Below are 26,556 nucleotides of genomic sequence, written 5' to 3' on the forward strand. Positions count from 1 at the left end.
CGTAGCTACAAACAATCCCATGATTTTACACTTTAGGCATGGTGGTTGGTTTGGACAGAAAGGGGGTTCGAGTGCGCCAGGAGTCAAATGAAAAAAAATTGTATTGCAAACACACTTCAGCTCAGCTTGAGAGTGAAGTGTTGAGATTTGAGTTTTGAACTTGAAGGAGATTTGAAGGATTAAGTTTGACACACAAAAACAATCTGTACATTTGAACTGTGAATCGTGACATCTCGGCGTTGCTTCGCTTGAACCCCCTGTTTAAAGGTCCGAAATATACGTCCGGCAACTAGGAAGTGGGTAAAGGACAGAGAAAAAGGCTAACTAGTCGAATAGTCGTGACCAACTTTCACTACGGTGACTCAGATCCATCGATCAATTGCTTTTGTCCATCAGACGAGAGAAAAATGTTTTCTCCCCTTTCTGCAAAGGCAATTTAGCTGATGTATCTGACTGCTGGGAGTGAACAGATGCTTTATAAAAGCTGGGAGAAGGCTGAGAGGAAAGTGCTGTTCTTCTCCCATGTGTGTGGTTTGCTGCCGCCGGATGACTGAAAGGAACCCAACGTGAACAAAAGAGCAACAACTGGTCTCTGAAAAGTTCGAACAGGTTCGTCGGCGCTCGCGTCCACTCTTTTTACAACAATTCTGTACGTGCGTACGGTGTGGGTGTCACAGCGCCAATCCGGGGAGCAATTAAAAGATACGTTTTTGTAATGAATGGGATCCCGACGCATTTCCTTACAAACCTGAAATGTCTACAAAGCTGCGTTTGTTTGGCGTGTCGAGCACAATTATACACATTTCGATCCTGGTTTTACGGCGTAAAGTGCATCCTGTCATTGCCCGACGCGAAACTCTATTCCATTAGTCAATCGCAGCGGGGGGGGGGGGGGGGGGGCTCCTTCTGCACGCTGTGGTTTAAGGCTGCTCCGTAACAGTAGCTCCAGTGAAGACAGGACACATGACAGCACAGGTAAACACTGGCGTGCACGCGCCCCACGCACAAGCACACACACCTGCTATTACTGTAATGGTTAGCAGACCTGAGGAGTGAGTTGCGGTCATATATAGTGGAATGTCAGCGAGGCTGACAGTGCCCAGAGACATGCAGTTATCTGGTGGAGGTGGGATCAAGTTCTTAACCTCTCTTTCGACCCCCTGGTAAAAACAACATGCAGCCACTGATCTCTGCGGCATGCGGCCTCAAGACCTCAATGTCTCTGCATGCATGTGTGGAAGTGTGTTTGTATATGTAAGGAGGTGGCTGCAAAAAATTCAGCATACTGCAAGCTAGCCCAGTGTTTCCCGACCACTGTGCCGTGAGAGATCATCAGGTGTGCCGCGGAAAAACGGCCACTTTCAACTGATTGGTCCGAAAATTATTTATCCAACGCAAATAATGTGTCTTTCTATGTCTATGTGGGCAGCGTGTCCATTCGATGGCAACGGGTAGTGAATTAACCTGTGCATCTGTGTATCAGAGTGATTAGTGACGCTTTGCGTGATACATTTTGAAAATAAAAAGTACTTGTATCTGCGTAAACAAAAAAGCAGCATTGTTGTAAACTACCAAGACGAGTGAGAAAGCGGTGAAAGTTTGCAACAAAGTTGCTGAACTCGTCTCTAAATCCAAACAGCCACACACCGTAGCAAAACATTAAAACTACCTGCCGGCAAAACCATTGTAGAAGAAATGCTCGGCTCTGGCGTTGATAAAGAAATAGCCAGATTTCTCTCAAATAATACCATTTTCAGACATATTGATGACATGTCTTCAGACATTGAAAAAAGTGTTCTGGAAAAGTTGCACACCGGTGGGAAATCGGCATTGCAACATGATGAATCTACAGATATTAGATATATTAGATTTCACACTAAGTAAATTGAGACTACGGTTTCATTGTAATTTGTTAAAAAATGTTTTTGACATCTTTATTTGGTGGTGTGCCGTGTGATTTTTCTAATGTAAAATATGTGCCGTGGCTCTAAATAGGTTGGGAAACACTGAGCTAGCCTGTGTTAATGGTGCAGCTTTTAGTCTTTGAGGGCTTCATTTCCAACAAATTTATCTGAATGATCCATCATCTCATTGCACCAATATTGTCTCAAAATATGGCACTTGGCTGTCATTTCGATTTATTTTTGACATGACAATGTGGTAACGAAGATATTTTACCTTCCCTGGTACTGACGCATGTCGGGCTAATGGCCCAGCATAAAAAACAGGAAATGCAGAATCATAATATCAAAGCACCAGCGTTATCGATTTTTTGTTAAAGTAAACGGAATACTCTAAATATACAGCTCCCTACTGTGACATGGTACAGGTATACAATGTAGAATTACAGCACTGCAATTTTTACCAGTTTAATAGCCTGTATGTCAATTCCAGTAAATGCCGATCAGTAAATCTATGTCCCTACATTCAATTGCGCCTATGATTGAAAGATTCCTCTAAGTCCCCGGCACCACAAATAATGGTCAGGGGGGAAGCGACATGTGTCGATGACGCAATGAGCCGTAAAATGAAAAGGCATGGCGGCTGCTTTCCTGCAGAGGTGCTCTCCGGCGTCTAGCTGAAAAGCGTGTGGGTACACAACCGCTGTTCATCTGCCGCCATCACAGGAAGCGATTATCTGCGGCGCGTCAGCGTCGGAGCAGGCGAACCAGGCAACAGTTTGATGTGTTGTTATGTTTTATAGTGATTTTTTTTTTTTTTTTAGCCACAACAGATCGTGCTGCAGTCACGACAACAAAAACAAGCCGCGGCTTTGCACAGCAGCGTGATCCTTTACTGCAAGAGGGTTTTAATGGCCTTTCCAGATTGGACGCTAATTAGCTGTTAATCATCCAGGGCTCATAACCAGAGCGGAGACAGCAGGCATGTGCACGTTTGCGAGGTTGTGTGAGCGCTTCTAGTGTGTTTGCGCGCTCTCTCCTGCTGTCTATCCGTGTGCTGCGAGGCCATTAGCAGCAGACAAGCCAAAGAGACCCGAACACTCCATTTACTCCTTCACTCTTCGTCTCTCCTCTTCACCGTACTCATCTCTCTCCCCACGGTACCTCAGTTGCCAGCTGACACCCTCAAATGCCAGCTATCTGTCACACCCGGAGACCTGTCCACCCACACATCCCTACCTCCACCTCATCCTCGACCCATTGTTTCTTTCATTCCTCTGTCCGCCCTCCTCTGCTACAGTAAGCCTCTGTCTTCTCGGGGTTACTCTATTAGACATGAGTTTTAAAATGCCAAACTAACCAATTGACCGACACGTTAGCAGGACATGATATCGCTTACCTCTAATCTTCATTAAATATCTAAGTTCATTATATTGACCAAATTGGATGTTTGAGAAAAGGATAAATCTGTTTTGGGGGTGAAAATAATACGATGAAACATGAAGAGCGTTCGGCCCATAGTCACAGCATGACAATGAAACCGTCCTAAGCCAGTGGTCTTTCTCGCTTGTTCTATTTCTGTGTGCCCACGGCGGCCCGCCGAGACCTGCTGCACGCCGGATCAATATCTCAATTTGCACACAGTGGAGCAAGGAACTGCAGATTGAAATTCTTTTCAGCATGAAAGCAGTTGCTAGCAGGTAGCTGTGCATGAGTGAGGAACAATTGGATGAGTGTGAAATGCATCCATTGTTTAGAATGGATGAAAAAGAGAAGGGCTGAAGAAAATTGAAGAAACATATATAAATGATACACTCTGTTAATTCCAGCAATAACAAGCTTAACCAAAAACGTGTTGAACGTTGCTTTTGGGCGGATCTAAAAGAATAGAACATAAGAACAGAACTTAGATTCATCACGTTTACTTAAGACCTTAGAACACTTGATAGCCTTAACCTTGACAATTTATATTTTATTGTATTCCTTATTCTCCCTCCTTCCTACTATTATCTATTATTGTTATGTTTTTGCTTGAAACTCTGGCACAACAATTTCCTTCGGGATAAATAAAGTTTTTCTCATCTCATCTCATCTCATCTCTCATTAATCCGCTGCTTAATTTAGGAAAAGAATAAAACATTGCCTGCGACTTATAATTCACAAGTTGATGATTTCAAATAACATGTAAGCAAATATATGACAACTGATCTCGAGTCGCTCCCCGAAAATCGACAGAATGGAAAACAAAGTTGATCATTGTTACCATTTGCAAAGCTGTACAAAACTGAGAGAAAGGGCAATTTAGTTTTCCACACGAGTGCACACACGTCGGCCTATTTTTTTGGCGGAGGACTTTTTTATCCCTTTTATTCCGCACAAATGAACAGGAGGGTTCAGTAGCTTTGCTGGGTGCGCCACGGAAAAAAAAAAAAACAGCATGGAATTACACAAACAAGCTTCCCTCAATAAATCCACTCCAGGGAGCCAAAGTGTGAGAGATGTGTGATTAATGATGGGAGATAGGTCATACAGGGAGGCTGGCTAACAGACCTCACAACAAGACGCCACAGGTGACAGAATACAGCCGACACCAACCGCATCCGTCACGACTGAAGGCTGGCTGATCGTCGACATTTACCCCAAATATTTGAGGACGAGAGCGACCATCTACTGAGGTCTATTATATAGTTTCCCCCTTTTTAATTTCATTATCACTTGACCTCAGCTGGAGTAAGGTGTATGTGGGTTTATATTTCCACGATATAGCCAGGACGCAGCTGCTTTGGGCTGAGGAGGGAATGAGAAATGGGATTATGTGTTGTCATCCTGTCTTGTTGCACAAATAAAGACTCGGCCGTGTAAGAACACGCGACGTGCGGCGATGTTGGATCGCTCCCCGGCCGATCTAGAGGTTTTTGGATCGCTCCGGAGGGCAATTACCTTTCATTGTAACCCCTCGGTTTGTTAAACATGCATGAATTTGTATGTCAGCGTCTGTGTATTTGTTTTTCGTCTCACCTGGCGGTTGATTCGAACAAACTCCTCCGGGGTCTTGGCCCAGGGTGGCAGCTCCACATCTGAGACCACGGTGCCGTCCTCCATCACTCCCAGGTTGTAGCCGTTGGCGTTGACGAACATCTCGGGGAGGTAATAGAACTCCGGAATCAGCTCCTGCATGAACACGGACATATTTTAACATCGTTTCGGTTGAGAATCGGAACATCGACCCCTCTCATTCGGGACAAGCTAAAATGATCGGAGGGTCACGGGTGCTTAATAACACAGAGTATTTCACCATCTCCATACACACATCTCTCAGTGTGTATGAAGATGGTGAAATAGTGCGTCCAGAACGTCACACGGTGAATTTCAAGCAGTTGAAAACAACTCGCTTGTAGCTAAAATAATGCGTAGCGATGACTGAAGCTAAGAGAGCTTTAAACCGACAGAGCGTCCTGCTCTCAAGCAGTAAGGAGAAAAAGAAGAAATATTTTAAAATAGAACAAACACAACACTTTGTGTGTATCTCTCAGGCAACGAGTACAATTTTCTACATTGCGCGTTTAATCTCGGCTGCTTTCTGCATTTGTTTTTGGCCACTAAAGAAAATGATTTTGCTCAGATATTTTCTTTAGCCCCTTATCCCTTGAGAGGGCAGAGAGAAATTATTTCTGAGCTCTAACTGTTTTATTTGGGTGTCTCAAGCAACACAAAATACTTTGAAAATTGCAAGTCAGTGGGAAGGATATATATAGTCATGACAGGAGATGTAAGCCAATACACTTAGCCATTCATCATTCTTAACAAAGCTAAACTTGACTTAAAATACGCTGATTAATCAATGCTGCCACTGGGATGACCCTGGATGTCTCAGTTCTTGGCTGCTCCATATAAATAATAAAAGGAATGTTGGGACAGTAAACATTAAAACCGAAACCCTGTGGTTTCCCTTTTTCTTGACATGTAATTTATTAAACCAGGAGGTTTCATTCCTGCGATGAGAGTCATATACTAAATTATAGATATATTTTTTAATTAAATCATTCATATTTTCATCATTTTTTATTCTTGGCAACAACGGTCTGTGCTAGAGGAACCTTTTTTTTCTTTTGGTCGGGTAAGAAATCTGATGTTAACATTAAGATTTAAAAGAAACCGTGCTGTTCATAAATAACGCTTGTGTGACTAGAAAGTGCTGACTGCTCCCCTTGAGGAAGACGGAGAGAGATACAAACATGTTGACAGACCGACATCGGGAATCAGCATCCGGCGGCGAGAACGGCGCTGACGTGCTTTAGTCTATGAGGCCGTCACCGTTTAAGATTTTCACACGCGTGCAAATAGTGAAACCGTGACGAGCGAGTTTAAAGCGCAGCTATTGCATAATTAAACACAAAAAGGGACTTAAGCAATGCAATCTGTGAAAGATACTTATATACACTCGGGTAAAAAAAAACAACTTTTATCGCATAAACCCTTGGACTTCTCACCAGTGGAGTGCAAACGTGCAATGAAACACGAGGGCAAGCACACAGGTTTAAAACAACACAGCGCTTCCTCACTTAGAAATCTCTTCACTCGACAAAAAGCTGACCTAAAAGTAAAGGTCAGTCTCTTTAACGAGGCCTCTGGCTCCCCCAGGTTCACTGGCTGCAGCCTCCTGTAAATGTGAGGCGTGGGGAGGCGGTGGGGTATATGAACACATGCATGTGGACACACACACACACACACACACACACACTAAAAGGCACACAAAACCTTAAGGGCTTTGCTCCCCAACACTCAAATCTGGCTTGCATGGACCATTATGTGCAGTGGCCCCTTTGCTCTGGCCTGGTCAGAGGCCAGCCCCTCTGATCCCCAATCCTGTCCTGTCATGGGTCACTGGAAGGGGCTCTAGCCCCTGGGCTCCCCCTGCTACATTTCCACTGTTGCTACGCGCAACCTCTCTTGGCTTCTTTCTCCCCCTCTGATGCCTCTGGGCCGGGCTAGGGGTCAGGGGATTGCGGACCCGAGGTCACGCTAGCGTCACCCAGGCTAGAAACACATTGAATCTGGGTGTTGTAACCCATTATCGCTCCTTCTTAAACAGTGTGGTATGAAAACACTGGGGCTTTTGCCCTCCGGCAAGCAAAGGGGGCTGCAATCAATGGCTGCGATGCTAAAGCTAAATGGTATACTTAGCATAATAAATTGAAATATCTCGTCCCTAATTCCTCTTTTGCTTACGCCGTGAATGGGTGCGTCGAGGTGGATGAAGTCGACAGACTTGTATTGAGAAAATGTTAAAAATCCCAAGTCGACATGGAAAAGGGGTGATGTGGTCCAGATTTCTCCTTTGTTTTGATCTGAAGTTGAGTTCACGCGGTTTGATCCACAATGACAGGTCTAGACCGAGAGAGCAAACTGGGGCGGTTGTTGGGCTTTCGCAATCAGGCATTGGCCAGCTACACCGTAACACGATCCATATGTTTTAACGGACAGGCCGGGGGGGGTGGAGGCCTGAGCATAATCAAGCGTCGAAATCCCGACACCACGGCTGTTTCCCCCATCCAGTGACCCAGTGCCAGAGACCAAGCAAAACTCTGCTTTGACATTGAATGTCTGACTCCAGTCGTAAATGTTTTAGGAGAGCAGTTAAAGTGCAGACCGGGGGTACCGAGGCCCTCGGCATGAGGGTGACCTGTGCCGTTCCAGGGCAGAGCCGAGCAGAGTTCGGAGGCCCGACGGAGAAGGATTCAAGTCCGGGTTATAGCTGGCTGAATCGGAGACAGACGGCTGGGATGGCGGAGGATTAGCCCCAAGCTTTGATCAGAAAAGCAGGAAGCCTTCATTACAAAGGGACAATGATTGGTAGTGACTGGGCGTTACTCTTTTCAAGCCTTTTCTTCCCCGTCTGTAAGGATACTAGATGGGGGATTTAGTCTTCCTGTATCTCTCCAAACCTCCGGCTCATCAAAACCCTGAATGGCGGCGCTCTCAAACTATTTCATCCTACGCGACCGCACGGCGAAGGGGTAAACCGCACCTTCACGTCCGACGTGTCCCTCTGACAGTTCCTCCAGGCCCGCGACACTGAGGAGAAGGTGCGGTCGGCATGGTCAAACTTTCCCCCTTGGAAGTTCAGGAAGAAGGTGGTGAAGGGCTCCTGTGAATTGGAGAAGGACACCTTCAGCAAGTTAAGAGTACAAGATCCTTCGATGCGACGCTTTCTCTCGCCAAACACTGTGCACAATGTTCATGTCCTACTTGAAACTAAATCAATTGCAAATATGTCGTAGCTTGTTGTAAACTTACTTATGTCTCATGGTAAATGTAAGACGTCCTTTTTTAATGGTTTTTTTAGTGCCACCTTAGTATTCTGAGACTTATAGCAAATGTAAAAAGCCAAACAAATTAGAATAAATCTATGACTGCTCTATGACAGTCTATATGATAAACACTGCTTTATTTACAACTTAGTGCAGCCAAAATGTATTCACACCCCTAACAAAATGAAGCGAAACAGCAATAATCCCAGTGAGCTGCGAAAGCCAATAAACCTGTGCTCCTGATGCATTTCTAATCATGTATAATCTTGTTAGGATGGATCAATACCTGTCTCTGTCACGCAATAGCCCCCAAGTGGCACGGACGTAATATACTGGACCACAGTCCCAGGCTAATATCGAAGATGGCAAATTAACTTCAACCTCAAATGATTTAAGCTTCCAATATGACAAAAGAGGCAGAGATGGTGAATTCAACCATATTATTGCGCTGCTGAATAAGGAGGAAGGGTCTCTGACAACGTAACGCGCAAATGAATACATAAATAAAATCACATTTTGCTGGATTTGGCGTCTTTGCTGTGAAAGCGGTTCTTGTAGCTCATGTTTGAAGGGGGGGTAGGTTGGTGAATTTGCTTTAAATTAAGCTTGCTAACGACGTGCAGGGATCAATGAGGTAACTCCCGAGGGAGTCACTGAGCTACTGAGACAGTAACGCCTGAAAACTGCATGTTGGAGAAACTTAGTGACCTCCCTCTCCCATGAGTGCAGTACTGGGAGATTGATGGCGCCCATTCAACAAAAGCTACCAAAAGAAAGCAGAGGGAACACTATTTATGTTCCTCAATATCAAATAGGATCACAAAAAAATGCTTTCGCTTCTCAGAAAGGTTGAGCTGATAAATTATCATTTCCTTTCATGGGAAACACACAAATGCGTTTTCTTCTAAGGCTCTTATACGAACACGCGATACCATTTATCACATAAAAATATAGCGTCAAGGAATATGCTTGTGATTCAACGTTTAGTTTGTGTCAAATAACTGAGTCTAAAAGAGTGCGGGTAAACCTTTTAAAACACTAGGAAAACGACGTTTACTGCTGTGTCAGTTCAGTTCAAACGAAATTCATAATTGTGGCCTCGATACAAACGCATACGAGTTTATGCAAAGGTATAGGGTGAAAATGTATAAAATCCATTTCAAATAATGAATTAAAATATATCATAATAATGTGGCAAAAAGCTTAGGTTTCATCGAATTCATATATTTTACTCACGATGCGCAGTAGCCACATCAGAGAGAAGCTGGAGGTGGAGTAGTGGGTGCCGTAGTGGAACTTGGGCACCTGGTCATCCTCCCAGGACTCGTATCGGTCGGAGAAGAACGCCGCTCTTTTCGGGTTCAGAGCGCCGATGGGCTGCGGAAAAATCAAAATGTAAAAATCGAGCCGCTTGTCGTGGACACAAAGATCGAGAAGAGAAACGACACGCGGGAGCCCGGCTGGCAGACCTTTACTGTGAACACATTCTGTGACCGTGATTTGCGGCAAAACAGTTGCAAGGCAAATGAAGCTAGTAACCTTTGTGCAATCACAAATGAATATTAGATGATGTTCCCTTTCAGAGAGAGATCAATCCTTCCCTATAGAGTCCTTTTAGAGGCTGTGAAACAGTGCCCCTGCAGCTGTAGTCTGTCAGAGAAAACTAATGGGCTCCAATGAAAGAGAGCCAACTAGGAATATCAATAGCAAGGCTGTGGGTTGCTTTAATTTATACTTATATTAATCTATAACTAATACAGTGGTCACGGGCCCTATTTATAGCCTACAAAAATGGGCAAGTTGCATTAATTTCCCATTGCTCTCAAGAAACCCAATAACCCTGTGTCGCTCTGCTATTATTTAAATACTCATTTATAGAAATCACTTTCAGGCCGGTTCAATTTTTATTAGTCTTCCGTTGGCTGCGCCTCATTCACCCAAACCCCCCTTCATCTCTCTTTATCACACACACACACACACACACACACACACAGCAGATCAATAGTAATGGAATGATGGCCTTTTGAGGATGAGGGCCTAGTGGGGTGCGGATCAATTGCTTCTCTTTTATATCATAGGGTGGCTGTCAAGAGTCGGACTCGTCGAGGGTATTGATATGTGCAACGGATACCGTTATCGGTTGGCGTAATGCGGCACGCTCCTCAACATAAATGTGCGCGCGGGGCGTGGCGGAGTGTATTTGAGCAGAATCGCTTGCATACTTTGTATAGTGAAAGTGCATTCATGCTATTTTTGTAAACGGCGCTCCTGGGTGTGTGCAGCTCTGCACAGTGGAGTGTGTGGCGCCTCGCGCCGCTACACTGTGCAGCTCTGTGTCGACAGTGATACACTGCGGGCTTCCTCAGGGCCACCGGGAGGGCGGGTGAGTACACACGGTGAATTATACATCACACCCATTGGTCTGATTTATAACCCTAATAACACTCGACTCATTAAAAAAAGAAAAGGGTGAGGAGGCATATAAAATAAAAAAAAATAAAAAAATACTGGAAGTGCCACAGTGACGGAGAGAGGGGGAGAATTGTGCGCAAGTGCATGTGGGGGCTGTTGGTTTGCACGAGCCCGACATTGTTTACTGCTGTAAATTACTGTGGCTAGCGCTCTGAGCTTACAGTAGCTGCAGCAGAGCGGCGGTGAAGGCGCCGTACATCAGAGCGCAGCATCCGGCGGCGTGCTGATGGAACGCCTGCTGCCGCCCCGACGCAGATTGGCCTCATATGTCATGGCGAAGAATTGCGTTCTGATGAGCACTTGGATAAATGAAGCAATTTTAAAGTTTTAATTAGATTTTGCGAAGGAAAAAAAAATGTGGTGCTGCTTTGAAGAGATAAACATTCGTAAATGAATCTCGAATTAGTTTGAATAAGTTCTTTCCCAAGTCGAGATGGAGATATTCTAATAGATTCAGAATGACATAATTTTAGTAAAGCGTGTTCATGTTTGCTTATTGTTGGGTATAATAAAGGCAAAAACTGTTAAACTCTGTAAATGATTGCTGCTTGTCAAATGACTGTCCTCAGTTTGACCATTCTCAAAAACCGTTGCCATGTACTTGGAGTAATGGAGCATTCGGATATTATCCAAGAAAATATCCGTGGACGCTTTACTTCTTAAGAAACTGGGTCACAAGTGATGAAGTGAAATAGCTTACCTATGATTTGAGCATCAGAAGGACTCTGAATCATAAATCTAAATGACCTTTTGAAGGAGTGTTTATGTATAATGTCCTATTTAAACAATGAAAATGGTGCGGAGGGCCTGAGGGATAAACATATGGGGCACGTATGGTGAAATCAATATACCATTAGCTGATCTGGCTGTGAGTAGTAGGGTTATCGTACAAGGGTACAGAAAACACACGATAAATCTTCACTATTTCTGTTAAAAAGTAAATTGCAAATGCAGATTAACTCCATTTATGGTTGGAAGGCTAACATTTGTTTTCTACTGTTTGTCCGTACCAGTGTGCATGACACGCGAATTATTACAGTATCCATGCTAAGCTATCTACTGGCAGTATATTGTCGAGGGGGAAATAAGGTGTAGGAAGAAAAGAAAGGATTCATTTGGAAAAAAAAAATAAAAGCCTTACATCACATGCGGTCATTTATAGTGTTTGGTTATCGTGACTACAATGTTATCTCAGGGGTCGGCATTTGATGTCAGGTTGAGGTTAGAGTTTATGATAAGAAAGTCCCTGGGGTCAGAATGGTTGTGGCGGGAGGGAACATAAATTCTGTGTGGCCTCTTTTGTACTGCGGATGATGACAGTGTGTGACACACACACACACACACACACACACACACACACGTTCATGGCAATTTGGCTTCTCAATGTCACTGCAGGCTTCTCAGATGACCTGTTTCTATATATGAGACAGCCACCAATGTGACACAGGAAGGGGGATTGGAAGGATGTGAGGGATGCGAAGGAAAAACGGAAACAATAGAGGTAACAAAATGCTGAAGTATCGGGGAAGGTCAGGAAACGGGAAAATGCAATGTAAAGAAGCGCCGCACAAACAATTGGGGGTGGCGGAGAGGGGAGGGGTTAATTTGGGGGGGGGGGGGGGGGCGGCGGCGCTGCGTGCCCTTTTCCAGACGTTGCAGTCTGCCACGGTCCAGCGGTCATACGCTGATATCACATGCGTGTCAACAACACAAATAAAGCTGATGTAATAAACATCGACCCTCATCCCTCCTTTTCCTACGCTTCTGACGAGACCGAGGCGGAGAGAGACTCCAAATAACGTAGCTCTTCTTCCCTCGCGCTCCCTCGTCCTCTTTGTTTTGCTCACGGACCGTCTCGCCGCCGCCACCGCCTCTTTCACCTATCTCCCCGTTATTGGGCTGCTCCCTGGGGCTGCAAGGCTTGACTGAGCACAGAGGCTGAGCTGTCTAAACTCCACGGCAGTGCGAAGGAAAGAGGTGGGAGGCAAAAACAAGCTCAGACTTAAGGGGGTAGGCTGCACACCGGTGTGTGTGTGTGTGTGTGTGTGTGTGTGTGTGTTTGTGTGCGCGTATAAGTATAGGCATGTTAGTGAGGTGAGTACAACTGTCACATTTCAGCCCACTGGGCAACATGAAACCAGATAAACAGAAAATTATGCAGTTTCATACAGAGCAAAAGCAACACTGGGAGGAATAAAAGAGAAAAACTAGGATAGATGCAGAGAAGCAGATCGAATGTGAAACAGGGCCGGAGGAGCCTCGAAGAGCAAGGTGTTACTGTCGGGGTGTTTGAATGTTGATGACAAGAGAGGCGTGGAAAAAATGGAAGCGTTAATATACTGCTCAAAAAAAATAAAGGGAACACTTAAACAACACAATTTAACTCCAAGTCAATCACACTTCTGTGAAATCGAACCGTCCGCTTAGGAAGCAAAACTGATTCATTTGGACATTTTGTTTTAAGGATATTCAGCCTGTCGTGTGTTTTTCCACTTTTACTTTGAGTGTGACTCCGAATCCAGACCTCCATGAGTTAATACATTTGATGTCCATTGATACTATATAAAGAACAAAGTATTTAAAAACAGTATTTCATTCATTCAGATCTAGGATGTGTTATTTTAGTGTTTCCTTTATCTTTTTGAGCAGAGTGTATAATAACAATAGACTTGTATCGATTCAACGTGTGAAAATCACAACCATGACTGTGTTAACTTTTGAAACTGTGGAGGAAATGTTCAATTTGGACACATATCTAAATTTTCAGGGAATGCAAAAAATGGTTTCCTTTGTATGACTTTCTCTCTTTTTTTTTTTTTTTTAATCTTGCAAGGTGTCCTCCACGGGGGGGGGGGGGCACGACAACACATGATCACAGTTCCCTCGTTTTAAGTCCAAATACTGCTCCTTTGCTTATCCCTGCAGATCATTTCAATGTTGTGAGGGGAAAAAATATATAATGACGGTGAATGTGGTTGTGCATGTGAGTTACAGTCGATCATATTTGATGTAAATCTTTATTTTTAAACCTTTCATTCTCATATGAATATCTTGGAAATGATTTGTATGCAGAAGAAAGAGTTAAAATCAGTGCAGTCTGTGTATACATTCTGCTGGAATGACGTTGAGAGAGAGAGAGAGAGAGAGAGAGAGAGAGAGAGAGGAGGCAAAAGGAGGACGGGCTGAGAGTTAAACGTCAGGGATTTCCAGCCCTCCCTGCAGCACACACACACACACACACACACACACACACACACACGCAAACACATCTCTGTCGGACACTTTTATAATACGAGACACACTTGTAAAAACTACAGCTTTCACTTCATAAAAATGCTGATGACATAGAATGGACCTCCAACGTACCGGCTGCTTAGTTCTTGGCGTGTTTTGCTTGAATTAGAGCTGGTACTGGAGAGATTACTGTCTGAGGAATTTCAAAGTTTGGGTTTATTGGTTTCTAGCCTGGATTTTCTTTTCGTTGTTTTTTTGTTCCGTTTATCAGAACATAAACCCATACTGCATCCAAATCATCTTTGCCGTTTTCATGACAGAAAACATGATTTACCACATTGGCACAGCCCATACTCTGACTGTAACATCACTCGAGTAGGAATACCAGAGTACTTCTTAATTCCTCCTCTCCTTCCGCGAATATGAGCAGCCTCCCAACTCGACATATCTCCCCTCCATTAACACGCATGCCTTTCTGTTTCCAAGGTTGATTTATTCACTTCTTTTGGCTCCAGCAGGTGGACAGTTGTTCAATCATATCAGTCCAAAAACTAATCTTCTGTCCTCCCATCACTGGAGACCATTACACAAAACGGATGTTCCTCTCTTTCCCATTAGGGAGACCAGAGATAAGTGTGTGTGTGGGTGTAGGTTTGTGTGTGTGTGTTGGTGCTTTTTCAGTTTATGCTGGTCGACAATTGCTTGTATACTTAGAATATCGAAGGAGAATCTTTCAACCGTTTTCAGAAGAGAGAACATTTCGAACATCTCGGATCACCTTTCATTGTTTTTAAGGCTAAAAACGTCATGTCTGGAACAAGCCGCGAGCATTGCTTCACATCCTGGGACGGAAGCAAAATAAGACATGGCTTTAACTGAGAGAGCCACACAACCTATTAAAATATATGTATGTATATATATATATATATATATATATATATATATATATATATATATATATATATATATATATATATATGTACACACACACACACATATACAGCAAAAGCAATTCACAAAATTTTCATTTAAACAAAGATGAAACTGTTCAAAACATCGCATTCTAAAAAAATCTAAAAAAAAAAAAGAATAAATAAATAAATTCCACGCTATCTTTTTTTATGCAAGGGGTATTGGTCATTTTCGACCCAAGGAGCCAAACAGCCACCTCTAAGGAGAAAAGATAGTAATCAGTCACCAACGATTAAAGATCCATTTCACTAAACTATGATCAATGGCAATTACACAGCCACGAACTTACACACACACACACACACGCACGCACGCGCGCACACACACACACACGCACACACACACACACACACGCGCCATCATGCACTTGCACTTCACAGGTATCTATGTCTTTTCCAAATGAATAAACTAAAATAAAATACAATAAGTAAAAAATTAATATAAAATGAAATAAAATAAATTAAAAATAAAATAAAATAAAATAAAATAAAAGTCAAAGGAGGAAACAGGATCCCTGCTGTCAGTCTTACCTTGGACAGATCTCTGAAGTTGCTGGGCAGGGTGAGGTCAAGTTCATCTGCGTCATAGTTGGTGATCACCCATGGAAACACCGGGTACTGGTTCAAATCATTAAAGGTTCGACCTGGTTAGGAGCAAAAAGGAAAACGGTGGCAGAGATAACGAAGATGGCGTCTAAGATGAGCAGATAAAATGCACCGTAACACGTGCATTTGATTTTCTCATCTGTCATCATAAAGACGGGAAGGACGGTGTCCTCACCAGAGATGGTGTTGAGAAAGATGAGGTACTCAAAGTTCGAAATCTCGCGACGTTGCCAGCGCTGCGTCATGTTGGAGGCCTTGAACAGCTGCTTCGGCGTGGCCAGAGAAATACGCCTGAAGGGAACAGAGTCAGGGAGACCATTGCAATTAAATGCCGTCATCGCTCCTTTAAATAATAACCGTGTTTTCTTTTGTTTTCTTTTTTTGAACGAATCCTGCTTAGCAGAGCAAAGAGAGTCTCTCACTTTGTCAGATGGAAGAACACTTAGCAGATTTCTTTTACTGGCTTTGGGCTACGTTAAAATTTTTGATACACAATTGTCATTATATGAAAAATATATGGCTGTGCTAATTAAGAAGACAAATACACAATAGATTGGGTTCAAACACACATAGCTTTCATGTGTGTATGCACATGCAGGGCCTCCAGCGTGATGTATGCAGCGGGACAAAAACAAATGACCCCCAATCCAATTAAAACAAAGGGGAATGATGGAATTAATCACTGTCAAGAGTGTGATTATAGTCATTAGGTCTCTTGAAAGTGAAAATGCAACTCCGAGGGCACCGCAAGACGCATTAGTTTCTGCATGGTAATCAAGTCATATTGTGCAATTTCATTATTTTTCTTTGAGGGTCTCTGCAGTTTTGTGTCTCTTGCAGAGCATATCATGATTGAATGTGCTCATTTAGGGAAAGTCTCTTGATATTTTAAAAACAGACTGATTGCATCAAATAATGGCTCCAATATTGATGAATAATGAAAAGCGAACGCGTAATTACAGTTGAAACAATATGGACACTAAAAAAGTCGGGCTTCGCCGGCTGTGTTGGCTGGACTGCCCTGTGAGGCTGTCCACGGGTCAAAGAGACAAGGTGCCCCCGCGGCATGCAAACTAGCCTGATTAATGAGTGTAAAGTTCATGCACGTACGCACACACACACACACACACACACACATCTCAAAGCCATCCCGACTCATTTCAAGATGCATACTTAAAACTGGTGTAATACATAAAGACAGAAGTCTTATTGTGCCGTTAATGCTGGGAAAACACTTCGGAAACATCGGAAACTGAAAGCCCTCCCGACGCCTGGCGGTTTCCGGGCGGGACATTTAGCGGCACTCGATCGGGGCTCGGCTCTGAGACTGGCTGGATACGGGCCAGACGCGGTGCCAATGAACTGTTTGTTCCACGTTGATGAAAATAAACAAATGTGGGCGATGTTTGTGTAAACCCAGTTATGCCAGCTGGGGCACTAAAGTAAGACTGTGAGAGGAAAAAAAAACAACAAAAAAGATTATCTGACTGTCAGACTCCTCTCTACCTGCACTTATTTCCTGATTCGTGTCACACGTCGTGGGAATCTGCCTGCACGCTTGCTTGCAAACAGGTGTCGAGATCAATTTGGAATTGCGGTAGAAAGCCTCGGGGGCGCCGGTGAAAGGCCGACTGTATCTACTTGTGCCTCACCTGGTCTGCGGAAAGCCAAAGTTGGTGCCAAGGCCAACACGGGGAAGACTGTGGACAACCTTCTTGACAGTGGCGGCATCTGGGAAGTTGAACATGACTGCAGCTGCGGAGCAGAAAGGGCATGGAAAGGACATGGATATTGATGATGTGGATTATCCTCGCGAGATCTCGCTTGGATGAAGACGCACATCCATCGCCGTTTTTCCATTCAACAGATCTGGACGAACAAGTTACTCGCAAAGTATTCAAATGGAAGTTGGCAAGACGGCCAGAGCTGTAATCGTGGGTTGCCCAAAAGTTTACACGTGGATGTGTTCTTACTTCTGTTGGCCATGAAGATTTCCAGGGCGGTGTTCTGCAGCAGGTAGCGTCTGGAAAACACTGCCCTGATCTCGGTGAAGAGCCATTTTCCATGAAGGCCTTCGGTGTAGGCTAGAATCTAAATGAGGTGAGAGAAAATAAGACCGCAGATGAAGCATAAAAAGGGCGTAGCAGAGCAGAGGTGTTAAAAAAAAAAAACAAGACGAACAGATCAGACAAAAGAAAAGGGGGAAGAAGAAGAAGAAAGCGAGGGCAGTGTTAGTTCATTTTTCACACGGCGATGGCACGACGGCCCGAACAGCACGATTAATGTCTTTTATTGATCGGCCTCAATGAAAAAGCGATTCCTTCAGCGAGAGAATGGCCGCGATACGGCAAAGGGAGCGGAGGTAATGCTTCATTCGCTAAAAGGTGATTCATTTTGCCAAAAAAAAAAAGCGCTGACTGGGAGTTTAAGGAAATGACAACACGCCGACGCAGAACGAGACCGCTCTGACGGGCGCTAACAGAGGAATGTGACAAAAATGCGGCATTTCACTGTAGTTCAACAGAAGTAACTGACACACGGGTCAAAGATTGTTATGTTTGCAACATCCCTATTTAAAAATGCGTCAACCAACCCCGGCTTCGTCCATCCCCGTGGAGACGGAGCCGGCTGTCATAGTAACCCGTTCAGACGGGCCGATGCTCGGCCCCGCATCTGTGATTCACAGTTACTAATTTCAGCATTCGGGTTTTATTCTATTCCCGCTTAGCGCCGCTTTGTTAACTAAGTCTCCGTTTCACCCCGTCCACTCACAGAGGTGTCTGATGACACGGCGCACGCAGGGAGACGCTAGGAAAGGTGAAAAGGACGCGTGGGCAACACAGGGGTGGTTCAGAGGCTGTTTTATTTATGAAAAAATATTCAAATGCGAGCGAGCCAGCCAGCGAGCTTCGGTGATAAGTTAAAGGCGCTCATTAGAGGCTGGAGACAGCAGAGGGGACCAGCTGAGGACAGCCTCTGCCACCGTTTCCTCAGAGGAATAAGACCTGCCTGCTTCGCAGACTCACTTCAAAGTCTCTAGAGTTCAATTAAATGTGGATTACTGGCTTGGAGAAGCTGGCCGGGACGGCATCCAATAGCCCCTATCATCCTCAACACTTCATAACCAGCCTTATCATGGCTGCGGTGATGATACTGGTGATATTATTTTTTAGGTATATTAAGATAAGGTTTTTCTGCAGAGATGTTTATTAGGACTATAGAAAATATGCAATAAATGGTCATAATAGTAATAATTATTATTGTACAAATTGCAAAAGTTACCACAAAGATGTGTGTTTTGGTCAAAGAACAAAACTGAATAAATCTTACCATTACGCAAAAACATTCTCCACATATAGTTTACTGGCTGTGATCACAATTTCAGTGTAAGAAATATCTAATACGGTAAGTATGTCTCGACGTCTCAAATGAAAATTTGTGATAAATACTATCATTTTATATCGCGTCACCTGACTGCACAGTGGCTTAGCAGTGTTTATAAAATGATGAACGTTGGCCATCTACACCATCACGTGCGTGCAAACACACGCCGACGCACACACAACCCCCTGTGCAGAAATAATGATGAAAACGCCTCTGGTCTCACAGGAACGGCATGACCTGACATACCTAATGGTTAGTAGAACAGAACTGGAGAAAAAAAAAAAAATGGTTAGGCGGCTTCAAGGAACAGATTGCAGGTAAATGTATGAATAAACCGACAGTGGGGCGTTCTTCGACAAATATCGGAAACCCTGAAATGTGCCGCGATGGTGGCGCTCGATATACTTTCGAGAAACCGGTCAAATTTCCCCCATGAAGAGGAAAAAGAAATGTGGGCAATGATGTTTTATGGCAATTCCAACATAAACCCTCAAAAATCATGTGATTTCAACACCGCAAAGCATAACGACACACAGCCTAGCTATTTATTGTTGGACAAATACACATTTGTGATTCTCCGAAATACATGCTTGGAATAGAATATGAATACCGTATTTTCTGAACTATAAGCCGCTACTTTTTTTCCCACACGCTTTGAACACTGCGGCTTCTTAATGACGCGGCTAATTTATGGATTTTTTGGGGGCGAACGAGCTTCGTGCCGCCAAAACATTCAGCCTCGTCACATCGGACCAAAGAAATTACCGACGACTTCAATGGTTTGAGTGCGCAGGAGAGAGGCGAAGATAGCGATCAGTTGGAGGACAAAGCAGGGATGGAAAGTAGATGGATGGATGGACTTTTCCTTGTGTTATTTATTATTAATCTTTTTCATCAGCCGTCTTACAACCACTGTTTGGAAAAAAGTATTTCCAGTTGGTACTTGTGAATGTTACCGGTATGTATTTAATGAAAAGTTTAAAAAATTGTTTCTATGTAACATCTCTCTGTGTAAATATCTCACGTTATAAGTGCGGCCTATATATGTACACATATATTCATTCGGTTATTTTTAGCGGGTGCGGCTTATATTCAGGTGCGTGTAATAGTTCGGAAATTATGGAACCCTCAATATTGTGTCAATTTAACTGTGATATTTACAATATCAGATACGGTATTATAACAATAGCAACTTCATTACTGCGCAACACACCGCGAAGCTAAATTGATCATAAATAACCAAAGGACAAGTTCCTCTAACTATCTGATCGAGGATGAGATTCCTGTCATCAGATGTATGACGAGTGGCTGCCTGGAGAGTCACCTTTCACCTCCACAAGGAAGTGGTTGACTCGTCTCATCCCCAGGAGCACACTTATGGCCCTTACGCCGGGTGTCAAGAAGATGCATAGGGACGATCCGATGAAGTCGCAGTCCCCGATTCCACGGATAGATTTGACACTAGCCGGGCAAGCTTGATATCACATTTTTTCCCCCGGACCAATGAATCTTCCTCGATGTCGCGAGAACTACTCCAAAGGTCCCAAAAATCATTGTCGCTATCAGCCGAAGTCCTTCCGTTGGAGATGAAAAAGCTGAGCGGGTGACACGGGGGGGGGGGGCGTGACAAACTATCGGCGTTGTAATGTTCCGGCTGATGCGAGCACGTCTGGACAAATTGTAATGGCGTGGAGGTTATTGTGCGAGCTGGAGTTACCGTTGCGACGGCTCCTTTTGTGATAGAAAGGGTGGATCGGTCACATTTTAACAGTGTCAGTGAGTCAAAGGTGCTTAGAAAGCGCGAAACCTGGGTTTTATCTTTTGCGTTTACATTCAGAAGTGAAGGGGGAAGAGGGGAAAAAGGGTTCCCATTAAGTGAAAGTTCATCCGAGTTGGCAATTTATACAGGGGCATTACCAGCGGAGTATAAACCACAATTTCACTGGAGCTCCAACAACATCCACGGATTCAGGTTGGCTGCTCCCTTAGATCAATTTCCCGGCGTCACGCGGGCAGACGCGGCCAAACAGCAAACAAAGGAGCCGCTCTTGATTGTGATGGTTTCTCTCGCCCCTCTTCCTCCTATTTCAACCTGTTTGTGCACCCGGCTGCTGCTCATTTCTGAAGCACTGTCATTTGTCTTTGTCAGATGCCCAAAAGACTGCAGAATGAAGAGGGACACATGAAGAGGGACCGCGGCTGACTGTGGCTCTGGTGTATCACACACACACACACACACACACACACAAAGTTATTACACACAGTCACCCCTGAATCTTGCCAGTGAACCCTCTCCATCATTCTCTCCTTGACAAATCCTCGTCTCCCTTACCGACCGCTGTCTTCACAAATGCGCATCGAGTCGAGAGAAAACACTGGGCGCGTGGATGACATTGACCTGAGACGGCGCAGAATTAAACAGAAAAGTCGGTCGAGGAGGGTAACCGGCGGCGACGGCGTCCGGGTTCGAGACGGACGAGGTTTCCGAACAACCCCTGATGTCGGACGGAGGACGCGTGCGTTCCTGGGATGATAAAACCCTGGAGGTGGACGACAGACGCCACTATCATTTCCCCAAACAGCCAACGGAAGCGCCAATACTGATATAAAAAAAAAAATACATATATACTAAAAACTCCAGATAAACTGTGAAATAAGCGATACGCCAAGAGCACTCGGGATTTCAGTCATATGAACTCGGCATCCTCGAAGGAAAATGAGGTGATTGAAGTTCAATTTGTTGCCTGTTATTAAGGATTTCCGCATGGCTGCCTCCGTTAAAGGATAATGGATGAGGGATTTATTATTACCTTTTGGTCAAATGAAGTGGTGTGGGAGATAAGGTGATGAAATTAATGAGCGGGAGGAAGAGGGGTGATCCATCAACATCAAAACAGAGGCGAAGGACAAGCAACGCTGGGGGAACCTGATAGAATTCGAACCAAAAAAACACCCCAAAAAAAAAACAAAAAAAAAACCAAACCTGTCGACTCATCAGTATGGAGCTGCTTATTCTTTTTTATCCTCCTGAAAGCTGTCTTCACACACACACACTCTTTTTCTCTGATTTTCATCAACGTTGACACTCCCCCATCAATAAATAGCAAATCTATAACATTTAGTTACATACAGTACATACTTTTGTGTCTGTTTCGCACTTGTATATTACATTACATGAGTCATTTAGCAGACGCTTTTATCCAAAGCGACTTACAAAAACTGCAATTCAAAGATCCAAAGTACCGGTAGTTGTTATTCAGAAGTCAAGAACAAAATAATAACGTGATGTAGGACTGTTTTAACGGAGAAACCATTTTTTTAATTTGTTCTTTGCAATTAACCCATCATGGATGAACCATGAGCAGTCCACCGGCGCCGGGGGAGCAGGCTGGGGTTCGGCTTCTCGCTCAACAACACTTCGACACGAAAGGAGGAGCTGGGAACCGAACCGGGACAGTTCCAAAGACAATCGCTCTACCTCCTGTGCCACGTCGTATATGCACGTATATGCACGTACTCGACGATTCCAGGCAGAAACCGAAACTTGCCTCTGGCAGGAAAAAAAATAAGGCAAAACGAAAGTTTATCAAGCATATTATGCCGTCCTCCCCGTTCCTGTTTGCATCAAACCCCCTACCCTCGGCCCTCCCTCGTCCTCTGTTCCACCCTGGTACACCAGGCCTTGTCACCCTCCATCAGTAAATGAGTACATCGGACTAACGAGCGAGCAAAAGACGGCGGCAGACTAACAAGGGTCTGTTGGCTGCCTGCGCCTCTGGACCAATCAGGACCTTCATCACCGTTGACACAAAGCCTCCTCGAGCCCTCTGGAGCCAATTAAGACAGATTTCGCTTTTGAGATTGAGTGATAGCCTGAAAAATATGATGGGGAGGGAAACACAATAACAAGGTAGGTAGATAGAAAGAGACGCGAGTTACAGTGTCTCCAAAAAGGGGGGGTTTTCACCTAATAGAGATGGAGAAAGTGTGAGATACGCGGTAGAACAATGCTCCTTCACCTGGAACACACTTGGAATCATATGACCTTAAGACAGCGCGACCACATGACTCCACTCTCGCCGTTTTCCCCGCAGCCTTCGCCGGAGAGTATTTTCACCCGAGCGGCCGCGGCGCCATCAGCCCCGAGCCGCGTGATCCAGATCCGCTCGACCGTGAAGACCAGTTAGGCGACGGCTGCAGACGCGGATTCAATTTTTTCCAAAAGACAAAAATGTCAAAGAGGAAGCGCAAGTCGTCGAACCTTTCGCGTTCACCTGTGATTGATGGGCGCGATTGTTCAACTCTCGTGTAACTAATTCAACACGTAATCACCGGTCACACATAGAGGTCCATTTGCCTCAAGGGAAGTAAAACAAACTACAAGGGGGGAAAAAAATAAACACGACTAAAAAGCTGCGGTGGCGTGCGAGAGAATTAAAGCAAAATAAACAAGGCCGGTTTGCGGAGCGAGCGCGGGGTTATGAAGCCTGAAGGCTCAACGCATTCAGCCCAGAATGTCACCCAGCGAGAGCTGCTCGGCCCGAAGAAAGTCCTCTTTGAAAGGATCTTTGGAGCCACTTAGTCTGAATTTAGCCTAATAGGGATTAAACCCTTTCTGGTCCCATTCAGTGTTTGCTAACAGGTTAGCCTTTTCTTCTTTCCTTTCCTTGGCTGCTTAGCCTTTTTGAAGTGGGAACAAAAAAAAAGGTCTTGTGTGGATTTAGGGAAATGCTGTAGCGGTCTTTGGGGTTAATTGGTAGAAAAGTGAAGACTTCAGTGTATTAACTCATTGAACATTCAGCCTCTGGGCACAAGCTATGTGTGAAATGTGCAGCATCCAATATCCACATGGTTACCGAAGCCCAATTACTGCCCGTTACTACTTATAGTCATAGATATTTTCCGCGTCATTGGTATTGTCACTCTGCTTCTGTTCGTATCCTTGTTTGGGTGTCTATTCTCTGTGAAGGTCTTTTGCTATCTTTTAATTGTCTCTTTTCTTTATATTTATACTGATATTTTTTGATATTGTCATTGTTGCACTGCTGTGACAAAAGAATTTCCCCACTGGGGATCAATGAAGTATTATTATTATCACTATTTCAAACTTCGCTGGCCGGTAGTGCGTCCATATTTGATTGAATGGCCTTAGAATGGTGAGGATTAACAGTGCATTTTGAGTTATCCTGTTATTTAGAAACTACTAAATACTGGATATTAATAGGCTGGGGGAAAAAAGAAAGAAAACTAAATATGATTATTTCACCCGGTACCTGCTGTGATGGTGAAGAAATCGCTAAAAAAAATAAACCGTTCACATCAGTTTAGCACGTTAAGGACAAAAAAAATAAAGAGAAAAGGACTTTGCTTTTTCACTTCTTTTTTTTTTTTTTTTTTTTTTTTGAAAATGAAGGATAAACCGGAGCCAGCGCTGAGGTGCCAGCGCTGTTCAAAACTAAACGCCACCGGCCCCCCATTCCTCCATAAGCTACCGTGGCAAACATCACACAGGTTAAGATCGCTGACCGATCGCATTTTCCCCGCTTTCGTTCATTCTCCCATTTCGCTATTTAGCAATGGATCAGCCCTTTTTTTGGGGTCGGCGCAAAGCTTTGCCGGAGTAAATTCTTTTCTAATCCGACTATTGTCACCAGCTTAAGTGGGTGCGGGGTGAAAAGTACACCCCTCTCGGAGAATTTGAGGATGGTTGTCTAAGGGAGGGTTTGAAGGAAAGAGAGGAGAGAGAAAAGAAACTGGATGAAAGAAAAAAAAAAAAGCCTATGGAAACCTGAGAATTTGACGGTAACACAATTGCAGCTACAGGTTTATCAGTGACAAGCTCGCTTTTCAGGGGTTACGACGAGGATAGTGAGCAAAATTCTTAAAAGTCCTTCGATACGTTACATTGATATACAGGTAAATTTATTAATTTTGGTTATTTTAGATCCCCTCTTAAACGCCTGATGGGGGCTAAAGGTTTACCATTTGAATTGCAACCATTTGATTATTTGTGTGAAACCAAGTTAAAAACTAAAAAAAAAAATCTTGATTTTTTTTTTTTTTTAATCTGGATTTTTTTTTAAGTGGATTTTTATTATGATTATTTCAACGTTACCATAAATAAGCAAACACGGACAATGATTTTGACTTTTAACTTAATTCCCATCTGTTGGTTGTGAATATTTTTACTTTTTTTTTTTTCTTTCTTAATCCAACGGCATTTCTCCGACAGAGCAGGGGTAAATCTCTGCAGCAGATGATGTTTGTAAAAAAATGAGTCTTAGATGACTGAGTAATCTGCTCTCTGTCCCGATGGATGTGCCATTTCATCCAGACTGGATGGGTCATTAAGCATAATGGCGATGGAGGCACCAGAATTCAGCAAAGCAGTAGTCTGCTCTCAGCTACATTGGAAGTCTTCACGCACTGCACACATCAACGCCACAAACCTCACCGCCGGATTTGAAAATATAGCATCCGGGAAATATTCTTGATTTCACTGAGATATGATCAGCCCGGGCGATATCGTAAACCGAATGAGTCTTTTCATCCGTGTATTTATACGGCATTTAAATATCCGTGTGCGGCGGAGCCCCGACGACTCCCGGCGAATCCGGGAAATGCAACGCAGACCTTTACCCCGACAAAAGCGGGCCACATTTACAATTCCATCTTTATAACAAGCGGGACCGGACATCGATCTTTCAATCGGGGGCCGGCGTCTCCCTGACCTTAACTGAATAACAGAGGGCTGAGAGAACAGCAGGTACACAGGTGCCGATTGTAATATCAGTAGCCTACCAGGCGGACTGGCATCCGTAAGCAGGCCTATCCATCAGGCTGGCGTGTTGCCTTTGACACGGGTGTCAGCGGCGGACGGAGGGAATAAATGATGGAGAGGAGGGATCAATCAAAAGAGGGGAGGGGAGGCACCTGCCCCTGACTGGCCCAGTCAAGCCCAGAGATGGAGCATGATGGAAGGGCTTGGCTCAGGTGCGGAGAGGAGGGGAGGGATGGGGGTCTCGGAGGGGGGAGCTCTTTGTCTGGAGGTGTTTGGTTAAGTGTGAGCCAGGCCTTGGTTACTGTGGTCTGGGGATGTGTTGAAGTCAGGTAGTGGTAGAGAGAAGTCATCCATGTTTATCTAAAAGAAGTAATTACCCTGTGTGTGTGTGTGTGTTTCGGAGGGAGACATTAGTCATCATTAGGCGACAAGATGACACTGTGTTTAAAGGTTCGTTATGCGATCGCCAATGTGGCGATTGCGGTTCCCCGGCCTGTCCTAGTTGGTTACCGACTGCCGTGCAGATTCACAAGACAGCTTTCAAAGTCCCGGCACTTTTGTTACCACAACGTTATTGGAAAAAACAACAAAACAATTCAAGCAGACGGGACATCTTCAGACAACATACCTCAGCCAAAGACAATATAAAAAAAAAAAAAACAAAGAAAAAAGATGCTGTTCTTTCTGCTCTGAATTAATTTGCTATTTGCTTCTGTTTGCAGCTCAGCCGTTTATGATAATAGGAGGCTCACATTTAAAATAAATAAAATAGCACAGGATTGATTTTGGTCCAGCATCACAGCGTGAAAGTGCATTTTTTTGGGCAACCCGGCCTGGACGAATACCGCTTTTTGTTTCACTGTACGGTGGGAAACGAGCCGTCCCCCGACCTCTGC

The 26,556-nt window shown here is 44.2% G+C and overlaps 1 protein-coding gene across 9 annotated transcripts in view; it reads right to left on the bottom strand.

Annotated features, from left to right (window-relative positions):
• lrba (LPS-responsive vesicle trafficking, beach and anchor containing) overlaps positions 1-26,556 on the bottom strand; it is a 180,614-nt gene that overhangs the window by 35,699 nt on the left and 118,359 nt on the right. For all 9 annotated transcript variants that reach the window (XM_086157382.1, XM_086157387.1, XM_086157386.1 and 6 more), the window contains 7 exons: positions 17,469-17,586; positions 17,148-17,250; positions 15,671-15,786; positions 15,421-15,533; positions 9,449-9,589; positions 7,930-8,049; positions 4,920-5,072 (listed from right to left, as the gene is read on the bottom strand). In XM_086157382.1, coding sequence (XP_086013508.1) covers positions 4,920-5,072; positions 7,930-8,049; positions 9,449-9,589; positions 15,421-15,533; positions 15,671-15,786; positions 17,148-17,250; positions 17,469-17,586 — 864 coding nt within the window. The remainder of the gene's footprint in view (positions 1-4,919; positions 5,073-7,929; positions 8,050-9,448; positions 9,590-15,420; positions 15,534-15,670; positions 15,787-17,147; positions 17,251-17,468; positions 17,587-26,556) is intronic.

Source organism: Fistularia commersonii, chromosome 12 (genome assembly GCF_037954325.1).
Source record: "Fistularia commersonii isolate RoL2024-O1a breed Wild chromosome 12, RoL_Fcom_v1.0, whole genome shotgun sequence".
NCBI lineage: Eukaryota > Metazoa > Chordata > Actinopteri > Syngnathiformes > Fistulariidae > Fistularia > Fistularia commersonii.